The sequence below is a fragment of the Charadrius vociferus genome, unplaced genomic scaffold (assembly GCF_000708025.1).
Source record: "Charadrius vociferus isolate BGI_N301 unplaced genomic scaffold, ASM70802v2 scaffold502, whole genome shotgun sequence".
NCBI lineage: Eukaryota > Metazoa > Chordata > Aves > Charadriiformes > Charadriidae > Charadrius > Charadrius vociferus.
Window position 1 is genome coordinate 708,498 of NW_009647233.1, and position 22,547 is coordinate 731,044.

The following is a 22,547-nucleotide window of genomic DNA, read 5'->3' on the forward strand; positions in this document are numbered from 1 at the left end:
CTTGAGAGATGCTGCAACACAATGTACAAAAAGGAAGTTGGCTGCTCTCCTAATTGGGGGAGGAAATTTCTATTCCAGCATGCTAAATGTAAAACAGAAGGAAAAATGAGAGCCCTCACGCTTATGAGGTGCTACTGTGGGAAGTTATCAATAAACTCTCCTCAAGGGTAATGGCAGCAGCCCAATTTAAAGCACTTTTCACTGACCAGGGCTACTGCCTGGTCTAAGATAGAGAACTGTGCTACTTCAAGAGAGATGTTGCAAACAAATGGGAAAATTAAGTGGTGCTAAGTGAACCCACACATCACACATCAACAGACTGGATCTAGAAGATTGCAGAGAAAGCCAGGAATGGTAGCTGTAGTTCAGGAAGACAAACAGACCACCAGTGTAAGCATTGCCTTCTACAAGGACAGAAAAGACAAATGTCTTCATCAGGAGGGACGAACAAGCTGAGCCGAGGTCTGTGATGCAAGGTCTGTGAACATGACAAGGGAATTTTGTACTGAAAGCTGAAAAAAAATGGGAAAGACCTAAGCAATGCTGAGTAGAGAAGCAGCCCCACAGGTGGGTGAATGCCTGAAGAAAGAGAGCAATGGGGACTCATCCACAGTCCCTACACAACAACAGTCTCCTTCAGGAGGAATGGCCAAACACCATCCATTTATCCCAGGACTTCAGGAGTCCTGACACAAAGATGGTCAACTTAATGTCCAAGTAGATACTGGAATATCACACTCTGGAGATAGCTTTGTGAAAATTTGGGAAATATTTATTTATGAGGAACAATGGTCAGCATGGTCTGATCAGCTTTACAGGGTCATTTCAGTACTGATATTTGCCTAAGTGTGGGCAATCAAGGATACAAGTTTCATGGTATATTAGGACTCTACAGGGAAGCATCCTCTTGTCGAACACAAGCCATGAGAGACTTGACTAAACAAATTCTGTGGGTCTGTATTAAGAACAGATCTTGAAGGAGGAGAGGGAACACAGGGTGGGGGCATTATATCTGGTCCATGACTAAAACCATTCCCATGCCCCAAGCCAGCCCTTCATGGATGACCGATGAAACAATTCCCCACAATTTGCTTCTACCATAAAGCCAGCCTATTTTCCCACAATCCCGAAGCCACCATATCTGGGACCAATATGCTTTCTCAATAGCAATATAAAACTCTTTTCACCCCTCCCTCCCTCCAGAAAAGGTGGCAAGTGCCATTCAAAATGACCAATCCTACCAACTAAAGGATCCTAGTGTTATGTCTCAAGATCAACCCTCCAGCTCCACCACAAAGCCACAGAAAACAAGTGACTATAGATCCTAACCCCAGATATAGACAAGCTGTGGCTCACGTAGTAGCTTTGTAGGTCTTCTGGAAAGAGTTACCAAAGATAAAACAATCTTTCCATCTTCTGATTTAAAAGGGACTTCTGGGCTATGTCTGCCTTAAAAGCCAGTATAAATTTGCATTTATCCCTGGAGGCTCTTCATACCAAAGGGTTCCAATTGGGCTTTAACAATGCTACTGCCCTTTTTCATGAAACAATGATAAATTGTAGTTCTCTTGATGGATGCTTATCCTCTATAGAAGTCAACAGCAAAAATGTGAAACGGATACTGCGCATCACGAAGTTCTTACGAAATTGTTTAGTCTCCTCAGCAAAACATGATTAAGAACTCAGCAACAAGTAATGAAGATGTGTTGAAAGAGATACCAATCTCAACATAAAAGCCAGCTCAGGTTCCTCCCAAGCCCTTTTAGCAAAATGGATCTCTGCTCTTCTGTAAGGCTCTCGGCAGAGACTTCATTCCTAGTTTTGTCAAGAATGCCCACTGTAAAGGCGTTAGAGGAAAAACAATAAGAGGAAAGAGAAAGAAGTTATGGCAGTTCAGAGTCTAAGAAGTCACCAAACTATTGCTCATGCAAACTTCAGAAAACCATTCATCTTCTGAATGGAGCCAACAAGAAAGGCATTTCAGTGGCTCTAACACAACAGCCATCCTTGTGGGAGGTCTCATGAAAATTCTCAGTGCCCAGGACTTAGAAAACCAGGAGAAAGGTAACACTGCTTAGCAGGATCACCCAAAAAAAAAAAAAAAAACAATTGTCTTTTTAACAGAGAGGACAAGGGCAAAATTCCTTCCACACATTTATTGCCAGAGGCAGCTTAGCCTGGCTAAGGCAATGGGTACAGGTGATACTTCAATACTTAAGATCCTCTACGTCGCTCAGGTGGTAAGAGGTCTCCAGGAAGCCCACAGAAATTCCTAGAGACCTAATGGCCACCTGCACGACAGGGCAGTAAGAGGTATGGGAAGTTATGCATAGTGTATTTGAACCAACCCAAGACGTTTCCTATCACAGGTCCTCAGCAGAAAACCAAAGTTGATTATGCTGGACCCTCACCCATTCACAGGGTAGTAAGTATTTGTTGATAATTACAGACACTTGTTAAGTAGATTAAAGGCAAAACTCTTAAGCAGAGACCTAAATGCAAGTTGAAACATGTTGCATCCAGCTGAGGACTCAGACCAAGAATCCCACGTTACCATTCATGTCCCTCAAGAAACATGAAAACATGTTAACATCAAGTAGAAATTTCACATCCTTATCTGCGAGCATTGCATCTGCTGTGACTACAGCTGTATGTCCAAGAGGCCCCTGAAAAACAGACAATTTAAATTGCTTTCAAACGAGTCTCACAACAGAAATGACCCTGGAACAGATGAAAAGCAAAACTATTATGTGGATTTACCCAGTCAGCACTCACAGCTTGGATCGTTCACTAGAAGCATAACAGGCTTCGAGCAACATGGAAACTACTTCAGCAAATTCACTTTCCCCTCTCTCCTTGCCTTTGGAGGAAAGAAGCAAGAGAGCAGTTTTCTATGGTGAAGATGTCAATGAAACTCCAACACTGGGCACCAGCTCTAGGAATTCCTTGGGCTTCAGTACACTCTACTTCGCTGAGCCAAAACCCAGAAGCACAGAACTGATTGCTTGGTTGCACAGGATGATTTAAACCATGTGAAACACATGTGACAGAAGCTTTGCACCCAGAAGCATGACCGTTATTAGCTAGCAGCTTTGCAAAGGTTTTTTGGTGTCCATAGATAAGAAAAATTAACAAATCCACAAGCTCAGCTGCTATCTTTGACAGACCCCTACCAAGCAAGTCCTCCTATTCAACCTCTATATCCTACACATCTGGCCAAAGCTGGATGTCTAACCAGCCAACCTGCCTGCTCCAGCAGTTAAGATCAGCTGAAACAGGTTTCCTGGCTCAGCCCCTGAGATGAGCAGACACAGCAGTGACTGGTGGAGAAGGTTAAAGCAGAACAAAGATGGGTAAACTCCAAATTTCCTCCTCTCACCCCATTTTTGTTTGCAGCAGGGAGAGGTTCCCCATCACCACGTCTTTCTTGCAGGGCCTGGTTCTTTCTAGAAAGAAGTATTTTCATTGGACACTTGGCATTTTACAGAAACTGTGTCAGACTACCCTCTAACACCCTTCAATCTCCAGCTTGCACAGGATTGCAATTAAAAAAAAAAATTTAATACCTTAAAAACATTTTTCCTTCTTCTCTATAAAGCAGATATGAAAAATTTTGATGGAAAAGTGAGGTTTGTTGTTCTTTAGTTTTGTATTTTTTCTTATGAAAGCAAACAAATCTTGCACCAGATAACAAAACAATTAATAAAGCTGTGAATACGGACTACAAATAACAATACCAAAGACTGATGCAGTGTGAAAACCATGCCTTACTGCTATGAACCAGGCATTTCTGTGTTTCACTGTTACAGAGTTTTGAACATCTCCCTCTATATGCACACAGTTCTCAATTTATATAAAACAAATGTATTAATACACTGGAAGAGTCTTTGAGGAGAGTCAGTAACAGAAAAAAAAGTTCCCACAATAAGCCAAATGTCAGAAATCATCGGACACTGCTACAGAAGTATTCTTACATTCAAATGTACAGTAGGTTTTAATTATATTGCAATAAAGAGCTATATACATGGGCATTTTTTCTGAGTTACTAGATTGCTTCTTTAAATTATAAACCAAGCTGTGTTTTTAAGAAAAACACTTTTCTAAAAAATAATTAAAAATAGAAACAGCACTGCAGCAAACATTTGGAAAATTTTCGGAGTCGATTGTTTATTGGGACTCCAACTGATTTTAATGAAAAATATGGTTATAATTTTAAAAAACAGCACTTTTATGTTTTGCATAAGGAAAGTCCCTACAATGCAACCTCCAGGGCACTTTTTAAAGAAAAAAAAAATCTCAAATGGTCGCAGGGCTCCCTGGCCAAAAGCCCTCCTCGAAAACCAAAAGATGTGGGTTGCAAACTATTTCAAGTATCCACAACAAGTGAAACTGGATGTAGAAAAGTATGTTCCCAACATTTACTTCTGTTTATGGTGAAACTGGAACCAGATGACCCCTAACAACATATTGTGTGAACGGGTAATTAACCAGCTGCAGATGGAGCCCAACTGCTGATCATTTACATTCGTAGCACTGATCATTTCCATCCAGCTCAAGGAAAAGGTCAGCTGGGGGGTAATCTGGGACGGTCCCTCCCATCAGAGCCTCCAAATGCATCCCCAGCACTGCGGGCTTGATCCAGCCAAATAGTTATCTGTATTGCACAGCTCCGTGGAGAGATGCTGGCTCGGTGCAGGACATCTCACTGGCTCCTCGTGCAGAACATCTTACTGGGGTTCCGCTGGTGGAGGAGAGGTTCATGTCCTTCTCCCGTGGGTAGCTGTTGCACGTTGGTTCTGCTGTATGGTTTCACTGCCTCACCTCTGCCATAGCAGCCCTCTCCTGCTTGCTCCACCACAAATAGTATCCCCATTTGGTTTGAATGCTGCTGTGAAGTTTACAGCAAAGATCTCCAAGTGACACTATCTGGACTTGGACCAGCCTGCAGTTATGTTGCCTTGCTCTTCCACAGTAACTTGGGCTTTCCTCCACTTTTCCAGTTCATCATAAGAAATTTCCACCTTCCCACTACTGCCCCTCCACCAGGTTTGCAGAGCACACATAAGGCAATACCATCTCACCTGGAAACTCATGCACCTGCTCTGACATGGACCACAGCACTTCTGACACCAGCGTGAAGGCAGCATTTATCTTTTTAAATCACTCCCGAGCTAACACAGCATTAACCTCAGGGATATAACACACCACGCAGCCAGTTCAGCTGGAGCTGAGGTTGTTCAGACATCCAAGGGCTGGAGATGATGCCCCTTCACAACAGAAACACCATCTGCTAAATGCCAACAAACCCCTAAATCAGTATCCCCTGTGCTAGTGCCCATTTGGAAAAATAAAGTTTTTAACCAGCAGCCATGTTTTATCCCACATTTTGATAGCTAAAATGCAAGTCACCATGACTTGATCACAATTCTACGTGCACCCAAAAATCACCTAAAGTAGGAATAAAATAGTACCAATAGTACACATATACACATATGTATATATAACACACATATATACACACACATACACTTTTAAAAAGAGACAGTTTCATCAAGCTGAAAACAATTATGAGCCAAATCAGTTGGGGAAAAAGAACGTAATCAGAAAAATATGAAGACTAATTGAAAATTGTTTAAGAACATTTTAACTAGATGCTCCAAAAGCCACAATCCCACAACTGAAAAAGGCAGCCATGCTAGTTAAAAGGCAACCTGGCTCAGACAGAAGTTAAGGAGGCTATACAAAAAAAAAAAAGAAAAAAAAAAGAAAAAGAGAACATGACAAATGGAATAAAGAGAAAAGGTCAAGCTGACAAAAAAAAATAAAAATCTGGTGTTAGGATGTGTAGATAGCTGATATGGGAAGCGAGAGGATACATGAAGAAATCAATGGCTGATTGAGTTAAGATTATCAGTGATTTCTTTTTTTAAGCACGTCAAGGGTAAAACAGTCCAATGGATTGCTTCTCTAACAAAACAGAAGGGTATATTTTTTTCCTGTGAAAATGCAGAACTGGCAAAAATTTGTTTAATAGTATCTTATTCTGTACTGCTAAGGGCAGTCATCGTATCATATACAGGCAAAACACTCATCCTCTTGCACTGCTATGCAATGAAATGGAAGGTGGGATAGCAAGCCATTTTTAGCTCAGTAGATAGTACAATTCAGATGTACAAGCATAGAAGTATTGTCATGACTTCTAATATACCAGATTTAGTTCTGGCGTCCAAATTCAAGAAGACTGGTGAAAAACTGCTCTGGTTTCATACCCCAGCAGATGACTAGACTGGAAAATTTGGAGTTTTTCCATCAGCAAGCAAAACTTGACTGATTTCTTCCACTGCAGCGAAGGTTAGTGAACTGTAAGTACTCAGCCAGGGAACTTGGGTTTGCAATTTAGTGGCACAAAATCAATCAGAGTATTTCAAAGAAAGCCAAAGCAGTGGCACAAAATCAGAGTATTTCAAAGAAAGCCAAAGGTAGACTAGAAATTAGGTCCATGTTACTATCAAAGAGAGCGATTAAGTGAATAGACACATCAAGTACAAAGTACCTTAATATTTGGAGAGAGCAGAAGACTGAAGAATATCCTGGCAATTATTTTCCATTGATTGTATCTGCAATCCTTAGGAAATGAAGGGAACACACATTAAAAAAAAAAACCACAGATGCAACAACAACAAAGCAGAGAAGACAGAGAGCAGACAGACAGCAAAAATTCATGAACAGTAGAAGTAAATGGCACAGAAACCTGCCAATGACACCAAATTAAGGTATTTGCACAACTGAAGACAACAAACTTCAAAGGAACTTGAAGTCCTGAGCAATACAGGAAATTCAAACCACAACTGATACACTTGGAAAGACAGGTCAGGCGAACACATTCAGAAAAGACTGAAAGGCTAGGAGGGACAGAGAAGTGAAGCATCTGCCTGGGACCCAAGAAAGCAGTAAAAGCTGAAGGACATGCACTCATGAGAGATCAGAGTAGAGCACAGCCCAAGTGTCCAGGAAAGTGGCTGGTGCAGAGCTACAATGGACAAAACAGGTTGCCCAGCTCCACAAGGACCATGGAGATCCATTAGCACCCATCTACAAATTACACAAAGCATGGCATAAACACGGCACATTGACCTGAAGGGAGAAGGAACAAGAAACAGACTTCTCTTAAGAGCTGTGTTAAGTAACACTTAAAAACGTTCAACTACTATTGCAGATATGCCAGATTTTCAAATCCTACAGGATGAGAAAAATCAACAGCATTGCACCTTGAGTTGTTTCACTACCTTTAGTAAGTATATCTGGAGAGGACTAACACCCACTGTGCACTGTCCGGGTTTGGTCTGTTGACCTTTGAGATTTTGTGAACACTTAAACATTAATGGTAATCTTCTTGCTTGAAATTAACTTTTCCTACAGAAAAAAACTGTTGTCCTTTAAGCTGCCCAAACACCTTGGTCTGGACTGAGAAGAAGCAGACAACCCTCCAGCCTGGAAATGGTTGGTTTGGAGGGAACAAAATGTACCTATATACATACAGTAACAAAGAGAAAAAATTCAGAGAAGGGCACCAAGACCATGTCTCATCCTTAATGGTACCATTTGAAATCAGGCAATGGTAATAATTCAACAAGAATAAATATATGCCAGAGACAACCAAAGAAATACTTTCCTAGTAAGCCAAACTGTGGTGTGTACAATGCTGCCCTCTCCCCCCAAGGTCAGTCCTCCTCCATGAGTCAGAACTTGATTCATTTTCCCGTAACACAGCAAGTTTAACAATCCAAGACTTTTCAAGTTTCATCAAAATCCATAAACACTTTTTATTCTATCCAGAAGAACATTGAACTTGGCGGGACAGAGTACCACAGCAGTGGCCCCAAGTCAAGAAAAATCCTCTTTTGAAGAGTCAAAACATCTCCCAGGAGTTAAATGAAGTAGGTCTGGAAAATGGGCATCTACTCTAAACACAAATATTCTCCTTTGTCATAAACAAAATAGCAATAAAAAGCTTGTAATGATTCCACATTTACATTAACAGCATGTTAAAAACACGTCACCCTATTAGGTGAGTGAAGTTAGCCGGATTGGACAAATTGGCAAACTAAGGCACACGTGGATTAATAACTTGCCCAAGGCCACACAACGAGCACTATCAGAGTCAAAATCAGAACACCAAAATCCTTGGCTGCTGGAGCTGCGTTCAACTTACTTTTTCTTTAAACTCTTCTTTTTTTTTTTATTTTTAATTTGGTCTTCACCACAAGAAGAAAAACATGAACTATGAATCTATTATTCTTATAAGGCATAAAATTTTAAGAGATCACAGTAGTCAGGTAGTGTGACATATTGAACAACACAGATGAGGAGTCATTCCCTAATTAACAGCTACTTCAAGGTCAGTAGTTGTGGTTGAACTGGAACATAATGCTTTTAGAAAAAACAAGTCATTCTGATTTTAAAAGTTTTCCAGGGATGATGCAATGTCCACCACAAATCTTGATGGATTGTTCCAGTAGCTCATTACCTCCACCCCCAAGCCTTTACCCAGCTTTGACCTTCACCATTGCATCTTATCAAAACTTTGGCTGCTTATATTAAAACAGTAGCTACTATCACTGTTTTCTAACAAACACACAGAGAAGTAGAGGTTGATATCCTCTTCGATAAATCAGAGATACTAAGTTCCTCAAGCCTTGCATTGTAAATCCTGCTTCCTAACCCTGACGGAGATTCAAATTATCACATCTTTGTACAATAAAACCATAACTCTAGCAATATTAGGACAACTTCTGTATAAAGCCCTAATCCTTAACAAAGGCAAATACTGAGTTGCATGAAGTGATGCTTTGCAGATGAAATAAAATTAACACTTGACATGAAGATCTTCAGTAAGGCCCATGACATTCTTCGCTTGCAATTTTTGCCTGAACTGTACTATTCTATGTCCTGCAAGGTGCAGCAACTGGGGAGGACAGGTCGAAAGATTAATTAAAAATTTTATTTAAAAGGTAACACTCCAAGCGCAGGTGTTCTCCTCTACTTTAATTTGTCAGAGAAAAAATGAGGTCCCTCTGTTCCCATATGAATTTTGGCCATTAGAAAGCTCAGTCCTTTAGGACACCCTACGGTCCACTGCAATTGATTTCACATCAAATATTTTTCTTTAGTCCATCCTACCCAGACAACCTATGTACCCAGAAGGTCTCCAAAGGACCCCCAGTAAAGTTTCTCGTAGTACCTCTAACTTCCACCCCTTCTTTAGTATATCTGTAAAACCAGCTCACTGTGTCCTTTAGCAGCTCATACCAACTTACCTGCCATGTTCTTCAGAGCTGCTGGGATAACCATGCCTGGCTGAAAACAGATTCACAGATAAATGCCTTGCTTCTGATCGCTCTTCAAGAGCCACACATGACCAGAACGGTTTAATACCCATCTCATGTGATAACAGAAAAACTACTGCTCCACGGAGGAAGACTTTTCCAGTTCTTTCTTCATTACAATAAAATGAGAGATTCCAGATCAACATGACTATGGGAATTGGACAAGTCTGTATCCATCATTAAAGAAAAGAATAACTTTAAAAATATAAGTGCACCTACAATCAATAACCTTCGGAAAAAGTGCTCACGGTTTTCAGATAGCTCATGATCTGGTGGGAAGGGTGCACACCGGGTGAATAAGAAATCAGTTTTTATTTTCCCTGTTCACTTTCCTTCTTCCCATATCTCCAATTTATGAGACATCCCCAAATCATGCACCTCTGCTTCAAGTTAAGTCTGGAAAATTTTTCACAGGTATGCGTTGAGAACATACTTCACACATCACCAATGACATGCACATTCCCACATATTTGCGTGATACAAACAAAGCCCTCACCAAAACCCGGCTAAAGCAATGCCTCTGTCTCAATTCTACTACTAATCCCACTGTATGATTTTTGGGAACTACCATCCAGTATTCAGCAACTTGACCTGAAGTTCACATTTGGTCAGAACTTCTGATAAACAATACTTTCCAACTGGTTTTTACTGAGGTTTCCAACTGAACTGTAATTTTCCACATCTTCAAAGAAACTAACCCTTCTTTGTGTCCTGGATGGCCTTCAAAGTTTTTATTCAATTTTATTTCTACACTCTCTTATATTATTCCTCCTGCTAAGATGGCAAGGGGATTATTTTTCTACCACCATTTTTAGTAATAACTGGCTGAAAACTTAAAATTTACCACCTGAAATAAAATAAATAATTAATTAAATAAAAGAAAATAAAAGAAAAAAAGGAGAAGGGGAAGAAGAAAACCTGTTAGACAAAAATCAAGAATTCTTAACTTAGTCTAATATTGGTTGTGAGACTAAAAAAGATGTTTAGAAAACAAGTAGACCATAATTCCTAATCACAACAGGGCAGGAATGTATTTCATCTTTTCTGGGTGTTGGGGGTGGGTGCATTGTTGGTTTTTGGGTTGGTTTTGTTTTGTTTTTTGAGGGTGGCTTAGGAGACAGCTAAAGCACTGAATGTTGCACTCAGACCAGCAGCTCTCAGACTGCATCTTGGGAAATCTAGCAGGAAATAAAACAGAAAAATCCTCCTAAACTCAGTGAAATGGATGAGAGAGAAAAGACAACCGCATCTTAACAGGGTACAAAAAAAAACAGCTTGCAAAATTCCAACTAGAAAAAAGAGTCATAAGACACAAGAAGCACCTTCCAGACTAGACTGATTTGCAGTTGCAGGTTATTAATGACATGCAATTAATAAATCAAGACCTTCACCCCTTAAAAGAACTCAGATATTCATCTGAAATAGACCTTATAGTCAGATCAGTTTTTTTTTAATGCTTGGTGCTCTTCCAACATACTGGATACATCAAGTATTGGTGACTTATTCCAACACCTTATCCTGTGACTTGAAAAAAAAAATTGCCACATTTCCTCTGTTTGCTGGTGGGGTTCACAGATACACAGGACCCCAGTCCACCACCTACAGGACTCCTCACCACCCACAGGACAACCCAAGCATATTTCCAAAGCCAGCCAGAGGAAACATCACTGCCACCAAAGAAGGCAGAGAGAGGAGGCTGAAGGCATCCTCACACCTGAAAAAGCATTGGTGGAACCAGAGCAGATTCGCAGTACAGGATGAATTGTGTAAACCATACAAAGTTGGCAAGCTGAGAGACTCTGCAGATACACAAGGGTGCGGAAATTATGTTTCTAAAGTTACTGCCCCACGCAGTCGAACATCACTTTTTTGGCCAAGTAGTTTGCAGTTGTCTTATGGAAGCAATAAGTGTGCACGCTGCCATGTGCTGAACAAAGCACACAGTTATTTATCATGGCTTACTAGAAGAAAAAACCCAACAGACTAGAGGTCCAGAAGGGCCTCTGAATCATGTCCAGTTAAGACAGCTACCGCACACCAACCCCTTCCGCACACACCAGCACTCAGCCCTCCATACAGGAAAACGCTTACTCTGCAATTTCTCTGTTTCAGCCACGGTGAGGAATGAGGTCTCCTTCCGAGATCTGCAGCACAACCAGCCAAGAAGGGAGAGCAGTTTTGCTGAAGGCCACATAATAGTTTCCTGGTAATTATCCTCATTCCCCGCTCAGCAGGCTACACCAACATCAGTAGCTTCAACCTCACAGCCAATAAATAAAATCTTTAGTAACAGTATTAAAAAGCGTGTATTAAGTATGGGACTCTGTGGAGTGAGCTTACCTCTCTGCAAGGGCTTCTTTCATCTTTACAACAAAAAAAAAGTACAAAACCTTACCCTGGAAACCTGCACTACTCAGTCTGAGGGCTAAAACAAAGCGATTACACAGAAACAAAGCAGGTCCTTCACCGTGACCCGCAGCAAAAGGGGCCCAAACTAGCACCAGGGACACCTGAGCCACTGTGGGTCTTCAGGAGCTGGAAGACTATTCAAGGACAAATGAATGCGTTTTCATTTTAGCCTGATTTTCAGGATCTCAGAGGGGCACCTCTAATGCCTGGCAACCTAAGACAGTTTTTCTACAGATGACATTACTGCCATCTTTTCTACCAGAGGTAGAAAAAAAAAAAGCCTGAACCTGATGTGAGCAACCTTCACCTTTGACAATTTCGAAGTTTTGCATTTCCCCAGGCTGTTTCTTGCCCCCACTTGTGTCCTACCCTCACTAAACCACAAATTCTGCCAGTCAGAAAGTAAATATTCAGGTGGTAATTTAGGAAGATGCAAATTAAACTAATAAGCATCAACAGGTCTTTAGTGGCCAAGAGACAAGTTCTTAGATTTCTGGGTCACATAAAACACTTCATTCTGTTCTCTGTATTCAGAGGGAGGCACCAATGTCAGTACTGGTTATTACAGTCTCAAATATCCTATCCATTTACTAAAAAATAATGTCGAAGTTGAGGAATTACAGCACATAGGGGCATGGTTAGATACAGGGACATTAAACACATTGAGTTTCAACTGATCGGTACCTTTAGTGAAATAATGCCAGTTGTACACAGCAAGTTAGCAAAGTCAGGGCAACCTTTTAGTAAATCACTTTGATCAAAGCAAAATGGAAAAATGTGTGGAAGTCAAAGGTATAGCTAAAAACATCAGAACAAGGAAAAACACGTGACTTCCCTTAAAAGTTTCTCTTCTGATCTATTTTCTGATGCAGCCAAACTGCAAGGAAATTGTGGATCAAATACTACATAATTTTAATACAGCTATTTTTACCTTCAAGTATTTGCAGTATCACAATTTTAGCACTTCTCCACATGTATTTTTGTTTTGGTTTGGTTTTAAATAACAATTCCTAATGGCTTTCCTTAGGTCCCTCGCAAGCATCATTTGCTGCTGCTCTGCGCCTTCCACTCCGCCAGCTGTGGCTCTGCCAACATAAAACTTGCATCCAAGATGCAGTGATGTGGGATGCTGAAGGAACCGGCTCCAAACTGCTTCACAGAAGATGGCATCCAGCACAGAGGCTGCTTGTTCCCACCTTACACTGATTTCTATGGTAACACACTTCTCTCCTCTTCAAGCATTGCTGCCTTTAGTTCCTAAATGCTTTTGTTCCCAGGTCCTTAACGAACCTTCCTTAATGGTAGCTCAATATGTTACTATTCCTTTTTCCTCATTAAGTGGTAGCAATAGCAGACAAGTGTCATCTGATATCCGTGCATCACAGAGATCATTCACTGCTGCATTAACGTGTTACTATTGCAAATATTAGTGGCAGTGCACTGGTCATAGCAAGCGGTAAATGGACTGACAAACGATCTCCTGTCCATCACATAAGTGTTGTGCTCGCATTAGTACCCATAGCATTAATGTTACCCAATCCTAACAAAACCTATTCATATAATAAACATCCAACAATAAAAGCCCAGACAGCAAACATTCTTCTTTCATTCCAGTTGTGTTACTTTTAGGTCATTATGGTGGGATTTCAAATCTTTTTAAACACGTATAAATAGAAAACAGCATTGATGAAGCAACAACCAAACGAGGAGGTAAAACTGCCTGTTGCTTCACAAACCCATCAGCCAAAAATAAGGTTGCTCTACACCTCCAAGTACATACTTACAGGTATGTGAAATGAATGAAGCACAGCAGGAGCAAAACATGAGTGCAATGATTGCTCTGACCCTTCTAACAAGCAAACATCCTGATCACTGCTACAGAAAACAACTGTGTAAAAATCATTTAACTTACAGTACCCTATCCTCACAGTGTACCCTGGAAGTCAAGAGGCTATAATCACACATTTCACTCACTTTTGTCTGGGGAATTTTGAGGCACTAATTTTATCTGAAGATAATCAACCAATAGATGGATGACTTGAAACCACTCAGCCCAGCTCTTGCAGGCAACACAGAACAGCCCTTTATGTTGCAGATCTAGTTTTATTTTAATTATTTCACCAAACCCTATGACCACAGCCACAGGAGCTTTGTTTTAAAGCACGAATTATAGGGGAAGAGAGGGAAGGAAGACAAAAAAAAAAAAAAGTAACCACAAAACATACATCAAATGCAGAACAAAGCAACTGACCCATAGCTGATGGAGCTGCCTCCACTTCTTTCACAAGCTACGCTAGAGGCTGCTCTGACAGATGCCATTTTTGCAACTCAACCAAAAAATAACTTCTGACCACTTCATCTGATTTCCTATCATCTAGTCCGTGAACCTTCTAAGACTTCCACAAAGATAATGGTCTTCAGATACTAGAACAGCTCTCATTTAGTAGTTGTCCAACCATCCTAGAGTATGTGCAAGGGACACAAGGGGAGAAAAATTATAATAACCAAGACAGGATCTGGCATTGTGACCAACCTGCTTATAGCCATAACAAACACACAAAGTGACCATGTAGTTTCAGATTCCTAAACTCACCTACCAGATCATGCTGGGCAGCCACTTCTTCTACAGACAGGGAATTTTCCTAGAAGGTGGTCTCACACCCTATCTTATCCTACCAAGGATTAATAGGATCTCAGGTGCTAAAAATTGGAGTTAATGATGGAAAAAACAGGAGTCTCCAAGAAGGAGATGTCCAGAGCACTTGCAGCAAGAAAGAATTGTTTCTGAGCACTGAGTATTGTCTGATAGACCGTGAAAGGTCTTTTGAAGACACCAAGCCATTAAAAAAATCCCATACAATCTCAGCCGAGGACCCCCAAGCTGTCAGTTTACACTTTAAGGGCTTAAAGAAAAACTCACGTAACATTGACTCCCTAGAGATGCATACACGTCCTTTGAGAGAGGATCGCTTTTATTCTTACATCAACTGATTTACCTCAAAACTGTAGACCAAAGACAGAGTCACTCTAAGACTCAGCTACAAACCCAAACCTCTTTGTCTGCCCCGTTGTATCACTGGGAAAACAGAAAGCGCATCAGAAGTGGACAAAACAAGTACCAAGATTTGCCAGTAAAAACAACTCTCAGTGTTTTCATTTAAGCAATTCTCAATACTGTCTATATTCAGAAATACACATCCTGTTAGGGTAGCCACAGGTCAGGGAGAGAAATAACTTGGGCATTGCATTCAAATGCAGATTTTAATGGATTAACAAAGCTTTCCCAAGCAGTGACTGTGATTTAATCAATGCACTCAGCAAAGGGTATCCCGATCTCAAAGTCTGGCCAAAATACATGTGCCTGAGGTTGAATCCTCCCATCAGAAGCTCTTCCCCTGCCCTCAAGAGGCTGTTTTATGAGGGCTGCTCCCAACAGCAGGCTTTGCAGTGCTCCAGTCAAGCTTTTCTATCCTACAGGCAGCACTAATTTATGCATGGTGAAAAACAGATTATTCCAAATCTACACACACACACACATCCTTTTCTGAAACTTTGGGGTTATTCTAACAAAAGGAAAAATACTTCAAAATATTAAAGGGCACCTCCTCAATACCTCAATGCAGGACTTAATTCTGACTCTTGTTTAAAATCTGACTTCAGGGAACAGGGAAAGGAGGAGGAGGCGGAAAGGAGCAAAAGGGGGGAAAATGCACTTTGCTCTCATTTTGCAAGCTAAAAATGAATATTGGGTATTTTTCACTGCTTTTTTTTAAACCAGATCCACCATGTAGGACAGACACATTGGCAGGCCTACCTCCATCAGGAACCTGTTTCTCAAGAAGTTCACTGTGGAGCTTATAGGTAAATCAGAGAGGGGTTCACAGCACCTCCAACTCTTGCCATGCAGACGTAGTGCTCAGGGAGATGGTTTACTGGTGGTTTTGGCAGTGTTAGGTTAATGATTGGACTAGATGATTTTAAAGGTCCCTTCCAATCTAGATGTTTCTATGATTCTATGTTCTGGTTGGTGCCGAAGGGCTTTGCACGCAGCAGCTAGAACACAGACCCCAGGGCTGCAGCATTAACTCAGGTGATTGATTAAGATGTAACAAAGTGAAAAGGAAAGAAAAAGAAGCACGTCTTCCTTGTGGTTTCAACATTACCAAGCAGGAAAGTCAGGAAACAGAGCAGTTGTAAAGTTTGCCAAAAGGGCACCGAGCATAGGCAGGACATGCAGATGGACTGGTGCCACCACTGAGCTGCCATGGGATGCTGGCAGTACACCTGTCTGAGCACATGGCAGCTCCCTCCTGCTCCTCACACCTTATGCAGCATGCTTTTTGGAGAAGAAACCATACTTGCTATGGACAATCAGTGCTTTATGCATCAGGGTCCAGCCTGAATTTTTACCTTTTTTTTTTTTTTTTTAAACTACATAGGAATAGTAGTTCAACCTATTGAGGCAAACAGCAAAGAAGTTTGACATGAAAGAAGTGCATCGGCTTCTGCCCTGGTTACACCAAGCGTTAAACAAAGGTCCCACACAACCAGTAGCAGAGGGAACGCAGCTTCTCCCTCTGTCCTGCAGCTCCCTTTCCAGTCCCCCTTGCATAAAGAGGTACTGAATCACAGAATGGTCAAGGTTGGAAGGGACCTCTGGAGATCATCTAGTCTAACCCCCCTGCCAGAGCAGGGTCACCTACAGCAGGTTGCACAGGACGGCATCCAGGCAGGTTTTGAATATCTCCAGAGTGGGAGACTCCACAGCCTCTCTGGGCAGCCTGTTCCAGTGCTCTGCCACCCTCAAAGTAAAGAAGTTTCTCCTCATGTTAAGATGGAACTTCCTATATTCAAGTTTGTGCCCATTACCTCTTGTCCTATCACTGGGCACCACTGAAAAAAGACTGCTCCCATTCCCCTGGCACCCTCCCTTTAAGTATTTATAAGATAAGAAGTTCGGCCCATGGTTACTTGGACCTTCCTGGCCAGGCTAGGGACCAGATTCAGTTCTTTAACCGCTTCTCCATCCACAAGATTTTGCATCCAGCTCTTGCTCATAACCAGAGCTGACTAATTCTCACTCTTTCTACCATTCTCATGTCTACAACCCCCACGCTACCTCTGGTCACTGCTGGAGTAGCTTCCTTCAGCCTTCTCATTTACAGCAGCCCCTATGGATTTGCTCCACCAGCAATTTCTGCCTTCACGGATGCAATACCACAGACCCACACAGCAACTATTCATTAGGTCCACGTGAGCAACCCCTCACCAAGAGTCAATGCTCCAGAGCAGAAAAAAAAAAAAAAAAATATGTGAACTGCAATGTATGCACAGGGTGAGGGATGTTGGCAGGACAAGACCTCACTCACCATTTGCAACTCATTACTTCTATTTTTGGACAGCACAGAGCCTCGGCACACCAGACCCACCTATTGAACCCAGCATAGATCACTGCTGTCAACGACTACCAGCCTGGTACGCTTGTGCACAGGGGGAGGTGACCAGAAGCAGCAGCAATACTGGAAGACAGTAATGAGGTTACCAACGCAGAGTGTTTTACCAAATTGTGAGAGTCTACATTAAGTTCTGGAAAGCTTCCTGCCTGGTTCAGCTTTCCATCTGTTGCCAAACAGACCCCATAGCACATATATTTCTATTTGCATCCTGGTATTTGGCAACAGCAAGAAATATTTCCTAGCAAGAATAAAAAAAAAAAAAAAAAAAAGTCTTCTATTCACAATGGAACATCTACTGGACATCCCTGTGGGCCTAATTCCCAGAACACTGAAATCCAAACCTCCAAACGGGAAAAATATACTGATTACCTGCCAGTAACCTCACGGGTGGCAAGCCAAGCCCTTAGTAACAGTCTGCATTACCATCTGGCTACCACACAGTAACTGGGAAAATGTTATTGTTCTGAGTTTGACTTACTTGTCAAGATAATTGCTTCACAATTAATTAAATGTTCCTCTCTACAGCTGCATAGAAAGCTCACGTAGATAATTTACTGGCTGCACAATATATGCTTCTCTTGAATCAGTGGGCACAGCAAGACCACTAGTTTCCTCTAAAACGCCTGTTGAGTTCACTTAATCCATGACTTTGGGGTCCATATGTTAGAACAGTCTCTCAGGACAGGAGAGATGGTGTGTGGTGCTGGACTGCTGCATGCTTTATTCGGAGCTCACAGCTGGTGTATCTGGTGCGGCCCATGACCATGGTCTGCAGGTTGAAGATGTTGATCTCAAGGAAGCTGCTGGGCACCAGTTGCTGAAGTCAGTTCTGATCCCATCACCGCTGCACTTCACTCGGTTTCATCAAAGTCCATCTGTCATTAGTTCGGGTGATTCTTACTGTAGTACCATTGATATAGCATATAGCAATTATAATGATGACATACAGTGTCAGGGCTATTTAGTAATTAACATCATACAATTTGATTTATTGGCTTTTCTCACCCAAGATCAGATCCCCACGAGGATAACATTGTGTACTGGGTGGTGGCATGGGGCAGAGAGTATGTTTCCAGCGATCCAGTGGTTGTTTCCACCATTGTGAGCACACAGCGCTTGCCTTGGCAGGTTTGTGGGAGTGTGATATAATTAACCTGCCAGGCTGCTTATACTTCCGCCATCATCCTCCATACCAAAGAGGCTTTAACCTCTTCGCTTGCTTGATTGCAGTGCATGTTTCACATTCATGGACAACCTGTGCAATAGTGTCCATGGTGATATCCACCCCTTGGTCATGAGCCCATCTATATGTTGCATCACTTCCTTGATGGCCTGAATTGTCATGAGCACATCAAGCTATGAATAATTCACCCTTATGTTACCAGTCCAGATCCACCAGAGCCACTGAGCAATCTTAGCAGCCCAATCCACCTGCTGTTTGTTTTGATGTTCCTCCATGACCCAACTCTTGGCTACAGGGGCATCTACATGACATACTTTCACAACTAGATTCTCTATCCAGGCAGCAATATCTTGTCACAATGAGACAGCCCAGATGGGTTTGCCTCTGCATTGCCAGTTGCTCTGCTTCCACTGCTGTAACCACCCCCACAGAGCATTTGCCACCATCCATGAATCAGTACAGAGATAAAGCACTGGCCGTTTTTCTCATTCAGCAATATCCAAAGCCAGCAGGATTTCTTTCACCTCTGCAAACTGGCTTGAATCACCATGTCCTTTAGTTGCTTCTGCAACTCATCGTGTAGGACTCCACACAGCAGCCTTCCACTTTCCATGCCTTCCCACAATCTGGCAGGACCCATCAGTGAACAGGGCATATTTCTTCTCATTTTCTGGTAGTTTATTATACAACAGGGCCTCTTCCGCATGTGTCACCTCTTCCTCTGGTGATACTCCAAAATCTTTGCCTTCTGGCCAGTCCATGATCACTTTCAGAATTCCTGGGCAACTGGGATTTGCCATTTGAGTTCACTGTGTGATTAGAGCAATCCACTCACTCCACATAGCATCAGTTGCATGACGTGTGGGAGGGACCCTTTCTTTGAACATCCAGCCCAGCACCAGCAGTCGAGGTGCTAAGAGGAGTTGTGCTTCCTTACCAACCACTTCCGAAGCAGCTCAAATTCCTTCATATGCTGCCAACATCTCTGTTTCAGTTGGAATATAGCACACCTTGGATCCTCTGTATCCCCGACTCCAAAACCCTAGTGGTCAACCTCGAGTCTCCCCTGGTGCTTTCTGCCGGAGGCTCCAGGTACAGTCATTCTCCCCAGCTGCGGTGTAGAGCACATTTTTAACATCTTGTCCTGCCTGGACTGGCCCCAGGGCTACTGCATGAACTATTTCCTGCTTAATTTGTTTGAAGGCTTGTCATTGCTCAGTGACCCATTTAAAAATCATTCTTCTTCCAGTTCACTTGATAGAGAGGGCTCACAATCAGACTGTAAAGGCTGAGAGAGCTGGGACTCTTTAGCCTGGAGAAGAGAAGGCTGAGGGGAGACCTTATTATTGCTTACAAGTATCTAAAGGGTGGGTTGAAGGAGGATGGAGCCAGACTCTTCTCAGTGGTTCCCAGTGACAAGACGACGGACAATGGGCACATGTTGGAACATAGGAAGTTCCGTTCCAACACACGGAAAAACGTCTTTACAGTTAGGGTGACAGAGCACTGGCACAGGCTGCCCAGGGAGGTTGTGGAGTCCCCTTCTCTGGAGATTTTCAAGACCCGCCTGGATGCAGTCCTGAGTAATGTGCTCTGGGCAATCCTGCTTTAGCAGGGGAGTTGGACTAGATGATCTCTAGAGGTCCCTTCCAACTCTGAAGATTCCGTCATTCTGTAATTTGGAATATGCCTTCTCCAAAAACCCACAATGCCTAAGAAAGTTTGTGTTTCCTTTTTACTAGTTGATGGAGAAAAAGCTGCTGTTTTGTTGATCACATCCATTGGATCTGACAGCATCCATCCTAACATTTTATTCCTAAAACCTGGATATCTGGTACTGGTCCCTTGACCTTACTTCACTTTATGGCAAAACCAGCTTTCAGAAGAATTCAAATTATTTTATTCCCTTTCTCAAAAACAACTTCTGCTGTGCTGCCCCATATGATGATGTCATCAATGTAATGCAAGTGTTCCAGAGCTTCACCCTGTTCCAGTGCAGTCTGGATCAATCCATGGCAAATGGCTATGTTTCCACCCCTGGGGCAGTCGATTCCAAGTGTACTTGACACCCCTCCAAGTGAAAGCAAACTGTGCCCTGTACTTTGCTGCCAAAGGGATTGAGAAAAACACATTAGCAATATCAATTGTTGCATATCACTCAGCTTCCTTTGACTCCAGTTTGCATTGAAGCTCTAGCATGTCCAGCACAGCAGCACTCAGCAACAGCGTGACTTCATTCAGACCACAAACGTCCACTATTAGCCTCCACTCTCCATTAGATTTTCACACTGGCTATACGGGATTATTAAGGGGTGAGCAAGTCTTGCTGATCACTCCTTAAGTCTCTAGTTGATGAATAAGCTTATGGATGGTATCATGGTTTAGGCCAGATTAGCCATCTAGGCAGAACGACAGATGCTCTTCCCTACTTCTCTTCAGGGAGAGGCAGGAGAGAGAGAAAGAGACTTATGAGTTTAGAAGGAACTAAAATGCCTTAATGAAATATTAATAATAAAAAGGAAATAATGAAAAATATACAAAATCATATCAAGCTCCCAGGATGACAATCACATCACCCTCTGGCACTGGGGAAGTCCCAGACTTGAGTCAGTGACGGATGGGAATCAAATTCCAGATCTGGATTTAGGATCAGGATCAAAGGCAGACAAACAGACAGAGTCCTCCTCAGACGCCTGCCATTGAAGAAGAGAGGACTGACCCCTTTGATCCCTCAGCTTTTATACTGAGCATGAGGCAGATGGGATGGAATACCCTGTTGGTCAGTTTTCAGTCACCTGTCTTGTCCACTCCTCCTCACAGATGTGACCCCTCTATGTTCTTCTGCTTCCAACCCTCCAACGGGGTAAATAAAGTAAGCTGGCCTTGGGTGTTATAGCATTAAGTATAAGTAAGAGCATCTCTGCTTGGCATCAACTGTAAACAAAGGTCTTATCACTCTGAGAGCAAACCGTTTCTGCACAATACGCTGTTAATGTCAGCAGTTAGAAGAGACCTAGCTAAAAAGTGAAGTTACTGAACAGAAAACTGGTTCTGTTTTACCTCAAACCAGGACAGATGGGAATCACAGTCTCATTTGGTGCAACACTGCCGCTGATGGGACCACTGTGGTAGTGATTGGCACCTGTTCTTCAGCCTTCAGCAGCCCCACAACAGAAGGGTCCTCTGAGAGACCAGGCAAGGTAGACAGCTGTTTAATTTCCTCCATCTCCAGGGTAGCCATACCAAAAGCCCACCAGTAGCATTTTAGGTCCTTGAAAAACCCTTTCCTGAGCTAGTCTACGCCAAGGATGCTCTGGACCAGTCACAATGGGATGCTTTTGCCACTCATTCCCAGTTAGTGTCACTTCAGCTTCCAATTGAGTCAAGTGTTGGGATCCCCCTGTCACTCCAAAAATACAAATGGATTCTGCCCCCTTATAGCTTGATGGTATTATGGTATACTGTGCACTGGTGTCCACTAGAGCCCACTTTTGTGGGTCTGATGTGCCGGGCCATTGAATCCACACAGCCCAATAAACCCAGTTGACCCTTTTCCCTGGTTGTCCCTCCCTGGCTGGAGGTAGGGCCCTTCTAATCCTAGTCATAGTACCTGTTACTCACTTGGTGCAAAAATGACTTAGAAGACTAAGAAACAATTCCTTTCAAGAGGATCTAAAGTAAGATCAAGCCTTCTACTCTGTCTGAGGAACTGTCTGCTAGAAACTGGAGCAGTACTTTTCCTGGAGGGATCCCCTTTTGTGATTGTTATTCCTTGCAAATCATGTACCTGTGCCCGTGGGATTGAGGTAAATTGTCCATCCCACTTCCTCATGTCCTCTTCGTGGTCACACAGGTAAAACCACAGGGTCCCTCGTGGTGCGTATCCTCTATATTCTCTCTCTTGAGTAGAGAAATGCTTACTCCTAACAGCTGAGATACTGGCCGGTACAGGTGGGGAGTAGGGCATATTCTCTTCGAGTTGCGAGACCTTCTGGGACAGTTTCCCCACAGCTGAGATGAGGGAGGAAGAGAGACTTTCTGTCGCCAGAGTCAGCCAGCCACCTACCTCATCTACCGTGGGTCCCTCTTCTCCTTTCCATTCCATCACTGACA

General features: G+C 42.5%; 1 protein-coding gene across 1 annotated transcript in view; it reads right to left on the reverse strand.

The window, feature by feature from the left end:
- EXOC6B (exocyst complex component 6B) overlaps positions 1-22,547 on the reverse strand; it is a 258,241-nt gene that overhangs the window by 177,033 nt on the left and 58,661 nt on the right. Inside the window, exon 6 of the mRNA XM_009879846.1 lies at positions 6,554-6,625. Within this exon, the coding sequence (XP_009878148.1) occupies positions 6,554-6,625 (72 nt within the window). The remainder of the gene's footprint in view (positions 1-6,553; positions 6,626-22,547) is intronic.